Source organism: Rattus norvegicus, chromosome 5 (genome assembly GCF_021556685.1).
Source record: "Rattus norvegicus strain SHRSP/BbbUtx chromosome 5, alternate assembly SHRSP_T2T, whole genome shotgun sequence".
Taxonomy (NCBI): Eukaryota; Metazoa; Chordata; class Mammalia; order Rodentia; family Muridae; genus Rattus; species Rattus norvegicus.
In genome coordinates, this window is record NC_141538.1 from 171,920,001 (window position 1) to 171,939,493 (window position 19,493).

The window sequence follows — 19,493 nt, forward strand, 5'->3', positions numbered from 1 at the left end:
CGCTGTGAACATCTTGCCAGTAGCCAGGCTTCTGATCAGCAGTCTAAGGGCCCTGGGGCCCCATGGGGCTGAAGTCATAATAGAGCAGCTTCTAGTGAAAGACAGATGGCCCCTTGGGTTCAAGAGTTGGCTTCCCTCATGACCACATCTGGGTTCATCTCACTATCTCAAGGTAATATGGACCTGGAGGGTCATAGGTCATATGTGTCGGGGCTTACAGTAGACATAGCAGAAAGGATCTCTAGGGAGAGTGGTTTTGGGGGGCTACTTGCGCTCCAGTCTGGATCCCACTCTTATTGGTCATAAGGAATGTGGCTATGACACCTCAGGGGTGTCTGAGGCCTCTCGGGTCTGGCAAAAATTGGATAGGGGCCATTGTACATCCAGGCTGTGTAGCACAGGCAGGCTGGTATAAGTGCAAGCATTAGAAAACTCAGTCGCTGGCATGCCAATAGGACTGGACCCTTGCGGTCCCACTGCTCAGGATGAGAGGTTCTGTGCCGGACTCTGCCCACAGTCACCCCCACCACATACAGGCCTCCTTCTGTCTGGAGGTAGCCGCAATATCACAACCCCGGTGGAATGACAGGGGCAAGGATTGCCAAGGTCAGCTTGGCCAGAGACCCAGAGGCCAGCCATCCCTCTCCGCACCCGGACTCACCATATGCCTCCTGCAGGTCAGCGGGACGAGGACGTGGCAGCGTTTATGGACAAGCAGCTTGCAGTTGATGCACCTGTACCCCTGCCTCGCGAGGCCCCATATCCTTTCGCTGCACTGGCCACAGTACGCTCTCTGCGGATGGGAACAGCGGCCATCAGCCCCAGTCAGCCCTTCTGGGAGCCCATGCCACACTGAAGAGACTGGATGAAGACTCGGGCGGCTGATTCAGAAGATACCACATGGAGAGGGGCCTGGCACCGCCTTTCTGAATGCGGACCCATGCTAGCTCAGTAGTTCCCTTCTTGGGTTCACATGGTTCACGTGGAGGCCAGAAGGAGTGAGGCCAGGTGAGGCTGCTGTGCTGCAGGGCTCAGCTGTGGTGCCTGCCATGTGGTTCTATTTGAGTCGTGCAGCCCGGGCCAAGAGGAGCGTGGCAGGAGCTCCTGACATTCTGTCTTGGAAAACTGTGGATGGCTGCGCGACAATTACGTGAGTTTTTTTTTAAAGACTTACTTATTTTATGTATGTGACTACACTGTGGCTGTTTTCAGACACACCAAAAGAGGGCATCAGATCTCCATTACAGGCGGTTGTGAGCCACCACGTGGTTGCTGGGAACTGAACTCAGGACCTCTGGCAAACCACGTGCCCTTGGGGCGCCTCCATCCATGAACACAGACGAGGGTCCCCAACTGTCCCAGAATTATTAGCCTTCTTACAAGTTTTGGCTTCCTTTTAAACTTTCCCATGGGGTCTCAGGTAGCCCAGGCTGGTCTCAAACCTGCTATGTTCTCAAGGATGACTCAGTGTGCGAGAGTGGCGTTGCTGCCTTCTCCCTCTGAGGCAGGGTCTCCCTCTGAACCTAGAGTCCATCTTGGCAAAAACCCCAGTGCCTTCCATTTGTCCCACTCAGTGCCGGGGTCACAGGCATGCATGACCGTGCCTGTCTGGCTTGTTTTGTGGGTGCTGGGATCTAAACTCAGGCTCTGATGGTTGTTTGCAGCAAGCCCCCTTGGCCACTGAGCCTCCACCCCAATCTTAAACTTCTGATTGTCCTGCCTCCGTCTCCTGGGTGCTGGGACCACAAGCCTTGTGGCCCTTGCTGGGGGTGGAATTCCGGGACTTGGCTATGTTAGGGCAGCCACTCCGCATACTGAGAGGTATCCCCAGAGATGTACGGAGTTATATCCCAAGCCTCTCTTATCTTTGGGGGACAGGTCTTGATATATAGCCCAGGTTTGTCTTAACCTCCCCAGTGCTGTGCTTACAGGTCTGTACAGGACAGGAGAGCGACTCTTACCAGGGGCCAGGAAAGGGAAGTTGCTGACCAAGAACAGCATGGGCTTGCCAATATGGACTGGACTGAGACCTCACCCGTATGTTTCTTAGGGGAGCTGCCAAAACTGTGCCAATAGCTCAAATCCCCACCCCACCCCATCTTATCTTCTTAATTTTTCTGAGACAGGCAGGGTCTCTCTGTGTGGCCTTGATGGCTTGGAACTCACTAGGTTGAAGAGGCTGGCCACAAAAAAAAAAAAAAAAAAAAAAAAAATCACAGAGAGATGCGGGGCTCTGCCTTCAGTGTGCTGGGATTAAAGGTGTGCGCCGCCACGCCCGGCTGGTGGCTATTTAAAATCGATACTTGAATCATCAACATTTCAGAAAACGTGCCATTAAAACAAAACAACGACAAAAAGGAAAACCAAAGCCCCAGGTCTCTATTCTCCGGAACTCGCAGGAAATAGATTAATGGTATAAAAGCATTTTAAAAAGTCTGCCTCACACGCTGCCAATTTGTTTCTTGCTCCCATTTTTCAATCGTGTATTTTAATTTCTTTCAAACATATCAAACGCTCATCTCGTATTCAGTCAGGCTAAGCCTTCTGTCTCAGTTTCTGCTGGCTCTTGACCAGAAGGCTTAGTTTCCTACTAGGTTTTTTTTTTTTTTAGTTGCTGATTGTGAGCCCAGATGTCCGAGATTCACTATCTGTGAGGATCCTTCCAGGCTGCCTTCAGAGGAGGGGCTGCTCTTGCTTCTGCTGGCCACCTGGGGGCGCTACTTGGCTGGACCCTCTTAGGGGTAAAATTCTGGCTGTAAGAATGTCAGGTCCAGGGGCTGGGGATTTAGCTCAGTGGTAGAGCGCTTACCTAGGAAGCGCAAGGCCCTGGGTTCGGTCCCCAGCTCCGAAAAAAAAGAACCCCAAAAAAAAAAAAAAAAAAAAAAAAAAAAAAGAATGTCAGGTTCAGTGTGAGGTTTCGAATTCTCAGAAAGACTTATTCCTTGTTCCTCTGCCTTGCTCTACCTGGGTAGTGCGTGGCTCATAGGAAGACCCAAATCCATTTCTCTCAGGGCCTCAATTATTTGAACAAACACCAACTCTGAGCTCCCGTAAAAGGGTGCAGAAACCACAGCAGAAGGTCAACCCTAGCTCGCTACCCCCCCACCCTCTTTTGTATATGAGCTTTTAGAGGATCACAGTTGCACCCATTGGCGCACTAACTGGGGGTCCTGAGTCACAATGGCAGCACTGAGGGCTGTGACAGAGGCACACGCGCCCTTAAAAACTGAAAAGGTGGACTCTGGTCTTTTACAGGACACGCCTGTTAACTGTTTTACTTGCTTCAGACAAAAGACCTTAGAAGAAATACTTGGGCTTACCTAAGCCCGTCTCCCTGCCCACTCCAAGAGGCTTCTTTTCGTGAGACCCTGGTGAACATTTCTGCTGCTTCCTATGTGTTTATGACAGAAGTATCACCCACCCAGCCCGCCCTGTAGCACAGGGACCATGGGTACCAGCCCAGGGCTGGTGACCATCACAAGAAAAAAACCAGCAACTGCTGTGGTTTGGGTCCTTCCTATGGGTGGCTCATCACAGAGAGCTGGGCTCCCAAGCTACAGTTGTCCCTGGTAAACTCATCATGGGGCTGACTATAGGAGGTAGGTTCTTTTAGAGAAAAGTAGAGTGAATAGGTTCTAGACCTCACTCTGGGGCTAACCCAGACCCCACTTTCTAGTTTACACAGGCAGTGATGCCGTCCAGTGACCTTGACACTGTCTGAGAAAAATGTCTGCATTTCAAAAATACTCGTTAAGGGTCAAGCTGTCTGCATTTGTAAGCAATCACACTCGTTAGACACTCACAACTCTGCTTGGTCCTAACATTTATCAAGAGCTGACTTGCAGAGGCTGGGGAGATGGCTCAGAGGTTAAGAGCACTGGTCGCTCTTGGAGAAGACCAGTAATACAGCCATCTAGAATTCCAGTTCTAGAGGATCTGATGACCTCTTCTGGCTTCTGCTGGTACTGCATGCACATGATGCACAGACACGGGTGCAGGCGAAACACCCTGACTCACATAATTAAAATATATTTTTTAAAAAAGGTAACTTGCAAGGAGTCACAAACAGCAACCAACCATTGTGTTCTTTGATCTTTTATTCCTCTAGGTTTTATTCGTTATACACATTTTTTCCCCTAGGACTGGGGAGATGGCTTGGTGTGTAAAGTGTTCACCTTAGAAATACAAAGACCAGAGTTTGATTTTCTATCATTTACGGGAGGGGGGAAAATCCTAGTAACTGAGGAGGCAGAGGCAGGCAGAACCCTGGGCTCGGAAGCTAGCTAGTTAGCCTAGCCTAGCTGTGAATTCCAGCCAGCGAGAGTCTATATCCCAATTAAAAAAGTAGACGGTGGGTTTGGTCCCCAGCTCCGAAAAAAAGAAAAAAAAAAAGTAGACGGACGGCACCTGAGGAACAGTATCCTACATACACACAAGCACGCGCACGTGCACACGCTTCACCCACCCTCCCACAAACGCACATGCCCGCCTGTATATACGCAGACAAATTTCCTATGTGGGGTCTGCATTTAATTTGTTTAGACTCGAAAGAAAACCGAATTGCCGGGGTTGGGGATTTAGCTCAGTGGTAGAGCGCTTGCCTAGGAAGCGCAAGGCCCTGGGTTCGGTCCCCAGCTCCGAAAAAAAGAACCCAAAAAAAAAAAAAAAAAGAAAACCGAATTGCCTGGTGTATCCCCACTCCCCTGCTATTCCCGGGAGACCACATTACTTCTAGTCTTTGTAATGTTCTTGACCTCAATCTCTCTGCGACTTATGGGCAAGAAAGCTTGGATCTTCCATTTCCTTAACCAACATCTTGAGAATGATAGACAGAGAGTTCCTACCCCATTACTAGAAACGATAGGCTTAAGGTTCACAAGACAGGTCTGATCCCCTCTGTGTCACACGGATGAAGGCCCCATCGCTCACAGATCCTCTTTGGGGGGTAGGAGGGGGATCTTGTAGTGGAACGTTTCCCTTCTGAAAGCCAAAGGGAGCTCGGAGGGCAAACACACGGCTACGTGGGAGTCACAGAACCGATAGGGCTCACATCCACACGTTGGTCTCTGGTTAGCCAATGAAGAAGGGACTAGGGAGATGGCGTAGTTGGTGGGTAAAGTGTTTGCCGTACAGGCATGGAGACCCAAGTCTGCCGCCCAGCACCTGCATGAGAAAGCCAGGTGCGGTGGTACGTGATTATAATCCAAGCACTGGGGAAAGGAGACAGGAGGGCCCTTGGGGTTTGCTGGCCGGGCATTCTAGCTGAATCGTGAGTTCCAGGTTTACTGAGAGACCCTGTCTGGAAAATTAAAGTGGGTGGGGCTGGAGAGATGGCTCAGCGGTTAAGAGCACTGGCTGCTCTCCCAGAGGGCCTGAGTTCAATTCCCAGCAACCACATGGTGGCTCACAACCATCTGTAATGGCATCAGATGCCCTCTTCTGGTGTATCTGAAGATGGCTACAGTGTACTCACGTACGTAAAATAAATGAAAAAAAAATCTTAAAACAAACAAACTAAGGAGAACAGCAAAGGCAGACACTTGATGCCAGCTGTTGGCCTCCACCCAAACACACATGCAGGTTGCACAGCCATCTGCACGACTGAGCATGGACGGTGAGAGCCTCTTGGTGATGCTGAGCCCTGGCCTGTGTGCTGCGTGGATGGCTGAATGGATGGGCTTTATCTCAGCCACTTGTCATCCATTAAGGAGGGCAAGGAGTACAAATCACATCAGTCCTCCTAGATTCCTCTCCAGCACCCTGAGAGGCGGGGTGTTGGGCTGTCCTGAGACTCCTGCTCTGGTCAGGGACAGGTTCTCAGGAGAGAGGGCACCTGGTTGCACAGATGGTCAGTGTTTCACAGACAAACGTGGGGGCTGGCACTGGGTTCTCTGAGAACAGATGTCTCCATTTCTCCAAATTCTCGGCAGATAGCTTCCACCCTGGCTCTCTGGTTGGCTTACTGTAAAATTCCATGAACAAGCCCTGCTGGGTGTCCTCGGGGCACCCCGTGATAGCGCTTGGCACCCCTTTAACCTCTGTCTTGATGACACTAGGCCTCCCAAAGCTGAGCTGCAGTCTGAGGTTCCTCTACTGTCCACTGTGGCTCTGCACCTGCCCCAGCCCCCTGCCAATATCTCCCCAAGTAACCTTCTTTTAACAAACTATTCTCACAGTGAACAACAGTGTTCAGATGTTCCTGCTATGTGCAGGGCGTGGAGAGTACCAGGAACGTCTTCATGGGATGGGAGAGAGCCTGGGTTTCAGTGTACCCTGACATTATTTGGGCTCTCCTGTGCCTGCTGTATCTTGGATTCCCAACATCCTTTCCAGGCTGGCTTTCGGGAAACCATCTCCTCCAGGAAGTCTCTAGGCAGCACCTGGTCCACGTCTCTCCTGAGCCCAACGCTGTCTACGGTTCTGCTTCTTGCTTCTTGGCCTTTCTGGCTAAGATCAAGTATATATACTCAGTCATCCAGGAGCTTTTCCTCCGGCCCTCTACCACTCTAGCCTCATCAGCTCCTGGGATAGGGGTGACGGCAGCCCCAAGTGCCCAATGCATGATGGGAACCCAGTACACAGGTGCAAGAGGTGCAGCTCACACTCATACAATCGCCCAGGTGTACAGAGAAAGCTGGTTAACATCCATGGTGGTTGGTCTCACCTAACCTAACGTGCATTGAGAAGAAACCAGAGTGTGACCTGTGGCTCAGGAACAAGACTGAGCAGCAAGGGAGGGTCGGTGGCTGCCTCGAAGGTGCAGTGGCCTCCACGTGGCTCTCACACCATGACAACACTGACTCAACCCCTGTGCTCCCTCTCCAACCCTCTTCCTAGCATTTGCATGTTTCAGACGGGGAAATCAGATGAGAGGGGACTCTTATATAAGGAGCAACAGGGCTGGGGGCAGGCAGTGGGGGGTGCTCCACAGCTCAGCTGCCACAGCTCCTAACTGTTAGGCCTGTGGTCACTCAATGCTAAGCTGTCTTCCCAGCACGGGGACAGACAGTGGAAAAGTACAAGGGTTAGCTGGGCTGTGGCACTTGAGTATGATGGTTCCGGGTCATTCTATAGCAAAAGTAGGTGCCCGTGTGTTCACGGGGCCCATACCACTCGGAGAATGGGCACTGCCCTTTGCTGTGAAAGGAGTCGCTGCAGAGCCACCGAGACACTGCACACCGGAGGACAAAGAAGCACCAAGATGAAGAGACTTGGGGGGCGGGAGGGGGTTGGGTAAGCCAAGTGTCACTCAGAGAGGACTGGCTGCTGGAGCGATGGGACAGGACAGTGGAGGCCTCTGGGACTGTACGGGTCCAAGGAGACCTTTGCAGCCCACAGGAAGCACCTCGAGTTCAAACGGTCAGGCGGGCTTCGCTAGGTCACACCTGGCAGCATTGCGAGGTTCGTCCTCGGGGCCAGTGACGGCGAGCAGGGATTGTGTAATCAGGAAGAGGAAAGGGCAGCCGAGACACAGCCACACTTGCTATAGCTAGCGGCTGCCATTACGGCAGTGGTTGGGGAAGAACTTCCTTAGGCTCAGAGTAGCCCCTGGCTCATCTCCACAGCCCTGCCGTACTGGTTAAGCTGGTAGCTCAGGATTTCCTTCCAGAGCATGCTGAAGGAAGTCCAGCCCTGCACAGCCCCGCAAGGATGCTCCCCGCCCCCTTCTCTTTACTTGTAGAAGCGATGGAAGTGACCGTGGTGAGGGAGCCATTGGAAAGGGGACACTTACCCTGTTAAAGCGCTTGGCTTGGAAGAGGTGGCCGTTGGCTCGGTATAGCTTCCTCCATCTTCTGGCTCCACGGCGGTAGATGGACTCTAGAAAGGACGGGGGAGAAACGTGTAAGGAAGAAGCACCAGTAATGCAGGACCCTGGGTACAGATGGGGACAGGCTGTTCCTGACTAGGTGGCTGGAGTGGTGGCTCTAGTCCTGGCTGAGGGATGTCAGAACTAAGTTGACCAGGCTTCCTGCGTACAGGCTCCCCTTCACCTCTCCTCACACAACTCTCATGACCTCACGGCTGGTGGCAGCTGGAGATGGCAGCTCAGGTGGGAGAGGCCCCAGACAGTAGTGGAGATACCCAGCATCCCGTAGAACAGGCAGGGTTCAGCAGCAGCAGGATATCAGTTCCCTGGGTCTGGGCCACTCAGCTCCCAGACTGCGCATTCCCGGCGGCTTTCCTTCAACCTCTGAGCGGCTTCTGAAAACCAGGCCCCTTTTTCCATACAAGGTTCAAACGGACCATGATATTTACATATGACCATCCAAGGAGGGAAAGTGGACAGCTAGCGTTTCAGTGACTCACCCAGGCCTAAGATTTCCCCCTAGCCCAACAGACCTCGGGGCAGAGAAGGGTCCAACTCTCTTGAATATTTGCTCTGAGTCCACAGTTACCCCAAGCATCACTCCGTGACGTGCGCCATTCGTGCTAGGACAACTCTTTTTAAAAGACGCCACTGATGTTCCGACCAGAGCCACTTTCCATTCCACAACACCCAACTGCCATGAGGCCAGCATACAGAGACAAAACCTCCAGAAACACAAGATTCAATGGGAAGCTTTGTGCTTTTATAAAATCCTGTAGCAAGAGCGACTTTCAGGAGCCGAGGCAAAGCACAGAGACTATTCCTTAGCGGAAAGTGTAACGGAATGTTTTTAAAACAAGCAAATGGCCAGTTCTGACTGGAAACTACTGAAACCAGGTCACAGCAACTGCGAAGCATGCCTCTCTCTATTTAAAGGGGGGAGATTCCATGAGGAGCTGCAGGCCAAGGTTCCTCTGGGAGCTCGGGAAGAATGAAGCCCACATAGCCATGGGGCTCGCTGGACACACCCAAAGGCAGCTCCCTCACGGGTTCTGTTCGTGGCTCTGATGCTCCCAGAGTGCAGCTTCAGTGACACTTGAGAGAGGCCAAGCATTGTCCAGTGACCCCTCTAGGGTTCCAGCCTCAGATGAGACCAGGATAGAGGTGGTGCCAGCCTTGGCCCCCCCTCCCACCTCAGTCACGTGGGGCATCAGGCCCATGCAAGGTACATTCTAGTGGCGGGGTAAAACCAGAGGCTATCTGCTCCACCATTCTGATGATCCCCCAGTGAGCCCATGATGACGGGGTATGGCCTGCTCCCCTGGTCCACCCACATTTGGAAAACCTAGCCCAGGGAGCCAAGTCTTTGCTTCCAACAGTCACGGGCCTTGCTGTCCTTTATGAGCGGGGGACAGAGGCAGAGACTCAATCATAGCGCTGAGAAACAATGAAGAGAAGTTTAATGCCTCCCTAGACTACAGGGAAGTGAAAGGAATCTAAGGAGCCCTAGCAGACACCAAGGCTGATGAGGAAGCCCTCAAGAGGATACATTTACCTGGAAATAGGACTCTGAAATAGCCCCAAGGTTTCCAACATAGAAGTGACAAATGACCAGGATTGCCCCGGTGCCTTGTCACCTATATCAAGAAAGCCTGGCCTTCATTGTTGTTGAGGGAGGACTCCATCCCCCAAACACACACGCTGGACCCTGATTCCTAGTGAGACTGTATTTGGACACGGGGCTGATAAGGTGATTAAGGAGAAAAGACCGTATGGGGTGGGATAGGTCCCAGTTAGGGCTTCCCCAAGGGGAGAACAGCGCTAGCTCTCCAGAACCTAAAGACACCCGAAAAGGTGCTGCCTGAGCTCTGGAAGCAGACTGCCATGCGCTGGCTGCTGACCCTGGTCCTCTAGACTTACATCACGGGAAGGCAAGATGCTAGACCTGGGGTGCCTCATTATGGTGTCTGAATGGACTAAGATCCTTGTCTTCTGCCACACAGATATTGTGTGCCAAGTGAACATGAGTAGCAGAAAGACAAAGATCTAATGGAAGAGAACGTGGGGAGGCTCTGGAGATGCTAAGAGTGGGAGGTGAGCAGATCTGGACATTGACAAGTACGGGTCCAAGCTGACAAGCCAACCCTCGTAGCCGGTGCTAAAGGATGCCTACAACCAACAAAAGAACGCACGCTGGGGCTGGGGGGACAGCTCAGTGGGGAAAGCGTTTGCTGCAGAAGTATGAGTGCTAGAGTTTGGATTCCTGGAACCCACCATGTTAACACCAAGCAGACACTTGAAATCCTAGCATGCGAGAGGCAGAGCCAGGGTCCTGGGGCAAGCTGGTTAGCTGGAAGTGGCAATTCATGTATATCATATGTCGTGTGTGTGTGTGTGTGTGTGTGTGTGTGTGTGTGTGTGTGTGTATACATTCATTATAAATAACAGAGTGAGCGAGAAGGCACAAAGCCTCACCTCTCTACACATGTACATGTGTAAGTGTATATACTCCCACATACACATGTGCCTCTATATATGTGAGTGTGTATACACACACACACACACACACACACACACACACACACACACCATGCACATCCTGCACATAGAAGAAATAAAGAGAAAACATGGAAGGAAGAATAGGCATTTCCCAGAAGACAGCAAATGAGATAGGTAGACCCAACCAGTGAAAATAAGAAACTTAGTCAGCTCACAAGAAGTTCTCTGGACATTGGGATTAGCCAATGTAATCTCACACAATCTGCCATTGAAGGAGGGTCCTAGGACCACTGTCGCTCATGTTTCTGGGAAGGCCTAAGCTGGCACAAAATCAGGTCTGTGGAGAGGAACACTTGCTCCTGGGCTGCAAACATTCCATCACTCCTCCATCCCAGCCTGCAGAGAGCTCCCACAGTGGTTCCCGAGCATCTGAGAGTGCTTCAAGCCAGTCAAAAGAGGGTGCACACCTGTAATCCCAGCACTTAGGGGGCTGAGGCCAGAGAATGAAAAGTCAAGGGCTAGCCTGGGCTACAAAGGGAGCCAATCTCAAAAAAAAAAAACAAACAAACAAAAACAAAAACAAAACAAACAAACAAAAAAAAACAATGAGATTTTTTAAAAATGCTTTTTAAATTATTTATTTACTGTTTGTGTGCTTGTGCACATGTTGTGGGTGTATGTGTGTAGGTCAGAGGACAACCTGCGGCAGCTGGTTCTGTGCCTCCACCTGGGTGGCTTCTGGGAATTGAACTCTGGTTGTCAGGCTTGGCAGCAAGCACCTTTACTTTCTTAGCCAACCCGCTGGCCCACATCCCAGTTACTTATTTTTTTTTAAGATTTATTTATTTATTTGGTACATGTATGTATGTATGTCGGGGCACGCCACAGCACACGCGTGAGCCAGAGGACAACTTGAAGGAGCTGGTTCTCTTTTTTCACCCCGTGGAATCTGGGCATCAAAATCAAGTCATTAGGCTTGGCGGCAAGCACCTTCACCTGCTGAGTCATCCCAATGACCCAGTTTCACTTTTTTTCTATTTGATGTGCACGTATGTGTGCCTGAGTGGATATGCACAGACACGGGGGCCCATGGAAACTATAAGAAAGCATTGGATCCCCTGGAACTGTAGTTACAGATGGCAGTTAGCTGGGAACCAAACCTGGGGCTCTGCAGAGCAGTGAGGACTCTTAACTGCTGAGTCATCTCTCTGCCCCTCCATCTCTCCTCACTTCTGCTATGGTCTGGGCTCAACCAGCAAAGCTACGGCTGATGATGCTTTAGGAGGTGATTAGGATCAGACGAAGTTAGTTCTAAGTGGGGCTCTCCACACTCGGGCGTCAGTGGCTTCACAAAGGATAAAGATACAAACTAGCAAGCTGTGTAACACAGCACCAGGCCCTCACCAGAGGCTGACGGGCTTTCTGTTTTGAAATAAAAACCTGCTTTCTGCCCATCTCAGGCATTCTGGGTTGCACTGCAGATTGGGACTTGCTGTGAATGGTAATTGTGGAGGCCAGTCTACTTCAGACTGCTCAGGATTCTGCCAGGGTGGGTAGGTTCTGGGGAAGCCATAGACACTTACAGTGTTGTCCTCTCCACCTCAGAAGGAAAAGCTGAAATTGTGGGAGGAGAGAATGGAGAAATGGGCATTAAAGTGGTATACAGTCCAGTGAGAGGCCAGGACTGCCTTCTGAGGAAATGGGGCAATGCATGTGGCTGTGTACCCAGCCCTGTCCTGCTCAGCAAGAGTGAAGTGTGTCTTTATTTGAGAATTTTATTTAAAGAGAAATGCATATGAATTCCAACCCAACAAGAGGTAGACCTCTAGAGTTCATGTGTAAAGTCTGCTAGATCTAATGTTCTGGATGTTGTTAGGGATGAGGTTAACTGTTAAATATGACCCTTCTTAACATGGATGGGCTTCATTTAGTCAGTCAACCCAATGAAAAGACTGAAGTCCATCCTTTGTGCTTGACCTGAAGCCTACCCTGATGACTTTGGACTCCCTAAGCCTCCATATTCCTGTGGACCAGTTCTGTCCACTGGAGCGTCTCTGGAAGACCCTGACTTACACAAGGCTCTCTGGGAGAACTTCGCACTCCAGCATTCCACAGGAAAGTAATTCACACTGTGGCTGTGGGTACCCCGGGTAAATCAGGGGAGCCCCAGGGTGTCTTGATTCACGCCCGAGGAAGACAATAACCGGATGAGCAAGAAGGAATCGCAGAAACAGCCAGCGGATCCTTCATGTCAAAAATGGACACTCCGAAACCTTTCACTATACTTTAAGTTTTAAAAAAAATCTATTTTATGGTGTATGTGTTTTGCATGCACCCACACACACATAAATATGTATTTATATAAATACACACATATACACATGTGTATACATAAGCATGCAGACTATGCACATGTCTGATGTCCACTGAGGCCAGAAGGACTCAATTTCCCTGGAACTGGAGTTATGAGCCAACATGTGGATGCTAGGAGCCGAACCAGGTCCTCTGTAAGATCAGTAAGTACTTTTAACTGCTGAGGTCATCTGTCCAGGTCCTGGTCTACTTTAAGGGGCCAGAAAGGCAGTGGGACAGTTAGTGACTATAAGGGTTTGAACAGTGATGGTCCTTATAGGCTCATATATTTGAATGCTTAGTCACCAGGGAGTGGAACTATTTGAATAGGTTAGGGGTGTGGCCTTGTTTAGATAGGTGTGGCCTAGAGGAAGCACCTCATTGGTTTCAAAGTCCAAGCCAATTCCAGCGTCTCTCTCTTCCCGCTGTCTACGGGTTCAGATGTAGAACTCTCAGCTCCTTCTCCAGCCCTGTCTGTCTGCCTCCGCCACCATTCTTCCTGCCACGATAGTAACTAGCTAAAACCTCTGAAACTGTAAGCAAGCTTCAATTAAATGCCTTCCTTCTTAAGTATGCACTGTCGTGGTCACGGTGTCTCTTCACTGTGCTGCTTCTCATCCACGCCAACCAAGGGTGGGGTCCGCATCTAGCCTCTCCGGCCTTGTGCTGGTCAGGCCCCCTTAGCTTCCTCCGATGAGGTATTGTTTTAGGTTTCTGAAACCTACAGAGGGCACGGCGCTTCCTGAAGACGTTCTGGCTGGGCTCCTCCACCGTCACCTCATTTAGCACGTTACCTTAGTCACAATCAGAGACTCGAAAAAGGAAGCTTTGCACAGTACAGTACCTATTGTTCAAATTTCCTTAATCTCTCCAATGTCCGTCCACGACTCCCACACAGTATATGGACTGCCATCTCCTTGGGGCTGGGACTAAGGTTTTACTCTTAATAACCTTGCTGGTGTTAGGGATGCAGGCCAGAGACATAAGGTGCATTCCCCAGTGGTTAACTACCTATGGTTTCTTGTGGGAGGGGAGGCAGGGCTGTGACAACCTTGGCTTTTAGAAACCCAAGTTGCCAACAAAGGCTGCGGCTGCAAAAACCCAAACTTTCAAACTGTACAGATTTGCCACAAGGTTCCCCAGAAGCAGCGTGGCCCCGTCCGAAGCCACGCAGAGCTCCCTTGGGTTTTCTGGGCCCGTGGGCTGTGATCTTGGAGGCCTGGGGGAATCCAGCTACCTCTGCCATATGTGAGCCAGTTGTGCTTTCAGATTTTGGTTTTGCCTGGAAAATGGAAACTCCACTCTTGACCTCAGTGGCGGTCACCATTATGGCTCCAGAAGGATATGGGTGCGTCTAGCTTACTGAAGACAAGAGGGAAGGATGTTGTGCACCTACTACCCCGGCAAATCCATCTACTCCGGGGACGATGTGGTAAGCCCAGGCTATAAGGAAGGGCTGGGGTGGGGTGGGGACAGAGCCTGCTGGGGCTGTGGGAAGCTCCATGCACACAGTCTAAGAGCTATCCATGGTGGTCTGGCACGTGTGTCTTGAATGCAGGTGTTCAGGCGAAACTTTGGCTGCAGAAGAAGCCTGAACTCTGGGTGACAGCTGTTAGCATCGTATGCCCACTGGGGACGCAGCCGCCATTCCCCTGGGTGCTGGCTGGCACATGGTGAACAGCAAGTCCTAGAGAGTGTGTGGGCTACCCTTCTTTTCTTGCAGCCTTAAAACTCTGACAACCTCCAGGAGCTCTATGCTTGTCTTTGAATTCTATAATTAGGCTGGTCACAGGAATCTTAACGAGCTCTGTTTCCATGGTAACCTAGCATCTTAAGCACTGACAAGGTGGAAAAAAAAAACCCACATTTTTTTTTTTTTTTTTAAAGCTCCGATCAACTGACTTCGCACAAACCCGCCTCTTCTGGGCTTGGGGATAAGCAGGTGGGCTGAACTCCAGTGGCGGATCAGAGTAAAGCTGGAGGGTTCCCGACTTGTGGGATGTATCACGTACTGTGCAACGTTCCAAAGGGCAACACCCATGTGCTAGCGATTAAGTCTCCCAGAGAGCCCAGTGGTGGTATCCCCAGGCCAGTGGTCAGCAAAGGCAAGAAGCCAGTTAGGTTCTGGTAGACCAGAGAGGGTCCACGGAGCACGGGGACGAATGCTCTGGAGTACAGGCCCCTTACCCCCCCAGGTTAGAATGGACACTGGGACGTCTAAGCCTCAGGGTCACGATGATGATTTTGCCAGGATTCTGTCTTTCTCCATCGTACATGTACACACGTACACACACACACACACACACACACACACACACACACACACACACACACCAGCTTATCCCAGAATTTCAAATGTCCAGTTATGGCAGGATTGTGCTGAGACTCTTCCACGACCACACGGGTGCTTCATTCGGGCTTAAGACTATAACACAGGGGGTTGGGGATTTAGCTCAGTGGTAGAGCGCCCTGGGTTCGGTCCTCAGCTCTGGGAAAAAAAAAAAGACTGTAACACGGGTACCATCCCAGGAGTGGGGGGAGGGGCAGCGGTGAGGGTGTAAATAGCCCTTTCAGAGGTGGGCAGGTCGGGGTAGGGCACCGCCAGCCATCAGAGCGTACACTCACCTACTCCCCTTAGGGACTTTCCCATCCCATCTAAAACTTCCTGCTTCTCACCGCTGATCCACTTCCCAGTTGAAAGTAAGGTTTACACAAGTCGTGCTTTCAAAGGTAACCGAAGAAGTACGCCGAAATCACAGAAACAGGCCTGGGTAGAGGTACGGGAACTGCCACCGTGGGAAGCTACGGTTGCGTGGGAGACCGGCTTGTTTGTGAGCAGGGGGAGCAGCCACGGCCCCCACGCAGGTTTTCCACCCATTCAGCTGCTCCGTCGTTCTGTGCCCAGGGTGTGTCCCTCTGCGACCACAATGCACTGGAGGGTGTAGAAAAACCGTGCAGCAAAGAGACAGCCAAATGTCTGAGCCACCCAGAGGAGCTGCCCCAGTCCCTTCATCTGCAGGGAATATCCATGGTGCACCAGAGATGGGTGAGAAACTCACTAACTGCAGCTGCTCAGAGGAAGATGGGAAACACAGACACATGTGGGGGTGTGGTGGGAAAACTGGCAATGAGACAGTGTCCCCAGTGTGATGCATGAGCTTCAGTGGGGACTAACCCTGGTCACTAGGACCACTAGGACTGGAAAGGGACCCAGGTACTGGTGTGAGGAGGAAGATAAGCCTTGAAGCCAGGCATGGTGGCTCACACACCCTTGGCCCTGACACTTCATTGACTGAGACAGGAGGGCTGTTGTGAGTCCAAGGTCAGCCTCGACAGCTTAGCAAGACTTCATCTAAAACAAACCAAAACAGACAGAGAGAGGGTAACAGAAACAGCGGGTGGTTATGCACGGAAGACACGCTACGCACATGTTTGGAACTGTTGTAATGAAGCCCGTTACTATGCACGATTGATACGTGCTGAGGAAAACATTTAAAAAGCTAAGAAGCAAACTGAACCGGGGCTGGTGGGTTCCTTTTGGAGTCAGCCTTCCAGCTTTGAATTCCTTTCTGGGCAGAACAGAGGAACGAGGCCCCCTTCCTGGGAGTGTACACTTACTGCCTATTCCCTGGGCACAGATCCTGGCAGTCCCGCCCACTCCAGCTTTGAGATTGTTCATCCATCACCTACACTAAATCAAGAGAAATGTATTCTAGTGATGTCCGTGGCCAGCACAGGTCCAGCCATGTGACCAAGGACAGAGAGAGAGAGACTGGCTGACTAGATGTGATGGGTCACCCTGGTTGCTCACACACCGAGTGGGACCAAAAGGAGGCAGGGTGAGTCTGGGTCATGGAGAACCACAATAACCGCCTGTCAGTGTCATCTGTATCTATTCGCCATGGCATCAAAACTGCATCAGAACCCTCACTCTGGGATGGAATGGCCACGTCATGGGTGAAAAGCTGTGAGGTACTTTGTCTCACAGGGGAAAGGACAAGGGACTTAGAGCTTGTTTCTCAGGTCCCTTGACCTCTGACGGTAACCAGGCACTGAGGTCTCTGGGTCTCAGGAGGGCAGGAAGATACCAGATGCCTTCCCCAGCAGCAAGACGTTGCAGACAGGCTCTGGGGGGTACTGCAGCGAAGCCTACAGGAAGAGGTGCTGCCATCTGGGGGAGCGGTGAAATAAATCCCAGACTAGGAAAGAGTAAGAATCACACTGGTGTGAGGCAGGGGCAGCCCCTTCCGGAGGGAAAACTGTCCACGTGGACAGCAGTGCCGTGGCTGGATCTCGGGGGCCCTCTGCTGGATGGTCACGTCTTGACTGGGTCTTGACCGGGTTTTTGGAAGTGTCTGGCCAAACCTCACGGAAAGCCTCTGCCCACGCCTGAGCCTCTCCTCACAAGGGACAGACAGGATCAGAAGGCAGGCAGTCAGAGGAGGACTAAGGGATTGGGTCTCAGAATGGAAAACTGTGTGGGGAGCCGTACGTCAGCTTGCTACGTAACAGTGGCCACACAGATCCTGGGGATGCAGAAACTAGATGCTGCCCCTTGAACCACCATGGACAGACAGGGGTGTGGAAGACGGGCTGCCTCTGGGTCCCAGGAGACCTGGTACGAGTGTCCTTTCCTGACCTGTAAACATTAAAAAGAATGACCTGACCCTGAGAGACCTTGAAAAAGTTCAGCACATGACAGTCATCACGCTTTACTGCACTGGTTGACGCAAAGAAGCCAGTGCACTATGATAACAAACTGAGAGGGCCAGCTGGAGGTTGACCAGTAGTTTTTTTTTTTTTTTTTTTTTTTAATAGAAAATCGTTAACTTCCAAGTAGTTCTGGCCATGAGCTTGTGCTGAGTGTGGCTCCTGTCAAGGAGAAAACGCACATACAGCAAGCAGATCACCGCCCACCTCCCCCAGGGTCAACGGACTGGATCAAATCCTTAGATCTGAGGGTCAAGGCTAGAGCTCAGGAACTCAATGAAGCCAGCAACGGACGGAACGCAGGGCACAGATGAGCAAACACGTTGGCATTGCTACTAGAGAGAGCTCAAGAGGAGGCACACTGTGAATGTGACTCGCTGTTGAGAGCAGCAGACAGGAACCATGTGGTTTCTACCAGTCTAAGCCTCCAACCGAGGCTGAGTGACGAAAGCTGGAAAAACCAAAGCCACACTGGAGGAAAGGGACCGTGGAGGCAGGCTGGGCCTTTCTGATCCTTTAGGGCCTATATGGAAACCAGGGGCCGGGGGTGGGATGATGGGGGCTCAGTTCTCGGATGTCTGACTGGAGACAAGAACTACATTTCAGGTACTGAGACAAGAGATGGACGTAGAGATCTGTGTCTACCATGTGGGTACCAAGGAGGGCCAAGGGCTGGCACTTTCTTCCACAACAGACATTCTTCCTCAGATAGTTCCAGAGGCTATCTGGAGCTGGGCTGAGTTCAGGTGAGGCCTCTTCCTGGCAGGCGACTATGTCCCTATGTCCTTCCTGGTGGGGAGTCAGGTGAGAGCAGCCTCTCAAAGTCTCTTTTGTAACAATGCCAACCTCCTTGAGGAGCCACCAGCATGACCCAAATCACCTCCAGAGGACTGCGATGAAGCACGGCTTCTGAATATGAACGAGGGGGCCCACAAACCTTCAGCCCATAGGATCTCACGCCAAGACTCCCCAAACTCATGTCCTTGAATGCAAAGCACATTTGCTCCATCCTGCCAGCACCCCGACCTCTAAGGTTCGTTCTCCTTCACTCCTTCCCAGGGCTGACGGAATGGAAGGATACAGAAATTCTGAACAGGAGCTAGAGGAAAAGACAAAGTGCCTGCCAGGGCACAGTGATGTCCGCAGGGGGCTTCCATTCTCAGCAAACGTTGCTCTTCTAGAGGAAAAGCAGGGCACTTGTCCACCATGATACAGCCTTGTCCCAGTAAACCCTTCAGATACTGAAGATGCTGTGAGTTGAAATATGTTTGTCACACCTGACTCAGCGAACTCAGGTGGGGATCCAAAGCTGCATAACGGGAGCCTAAACAGGGCTGGAAACACAGTTCCTTCCTACGGGAGGGAAACTCACGCTGCACAAACAAAGCCCAGATAACTACTTGTCCGCAAATCTGTGGTTTAAAAAAAATATTACTAACAAGAATATTTCAGGTGGTGGGGAAACTGTCATAGCCGGGCGGGGTGAGACCGCACACTGGGGGGGCTGTGGAGGCGCATGGGTGAGGTCCACGGGAGGGTATGGGATGATTTTGTGAAAATACTGTGGTGTCTCGTACATGGGACCTGAGTGCCTGCAGATCTGGATGCCCAGGTGGCAGGAGCTAGAGAAAAATCCCCAAAATAGACTATATAGACAGTAGGTGGTGGGGAGCTAGAGAAAATCCCCCAAAATAGACTATGCAGACAGTAAGTTCCGCTTTAGCACCACACACATAGCAACCTCAATGGCTGTTCTTTTATAGGGCAAATGAGGCTTCAGGTAAGTGGGCTTTATATATTTAAGGATATATCACACTCTCTAGCTTACGATGGGCCGGCTTAGAACTTTTTGACTTTACGGGGCGAGATCAATACAAATTCAGCAGGAAATCTGGTTTGGACTTAGCATGTTCCCTTGGCTAATGGGGGATTCTTGACGTGGCAGAGAGCAACAGTTTCCAGTCTACCTGAACTCATGGGGTGAACCAATGGAGAAGCTCCATGGGTCAGCGGTGCCAAATGAATTTCAACTTACAGTAATTTCCGTTTCCGATGGGTTTATGGGACAAGTCTGTCCGGGTGGAGGGACATGTGCGCTACTTCTTGTCTTGAAGACTGACACTTC

The 19,493-nt window shown here is 51.2% G+C and overlaps 1 protein-coding gene across 6 annotated transcripts in view; it reads right to left on the reverse strand.

Annotated features, from left to right (window-relative positions):
• Prkcz (protein kinase C, zeta) overlaps positions 1 to 19,493 on the reverse strand; it is a 111,622-nt gene that overhangs the window by 35,284 nt on the left and 56,845 nt on the right. For all 6 annotated transcript variants that reach the window (NM_022507.2, NM_001429418.1, NM_001429423.1 and 3 more), the window contains 2 exon segments: positions 662 to 793; positions 7,733 to 7,818. In NM_022507.2, the coding sequence (NP_071952.1) occupies positions 662 to 793; positions 7,733 to 7,818 (218 nt within the window).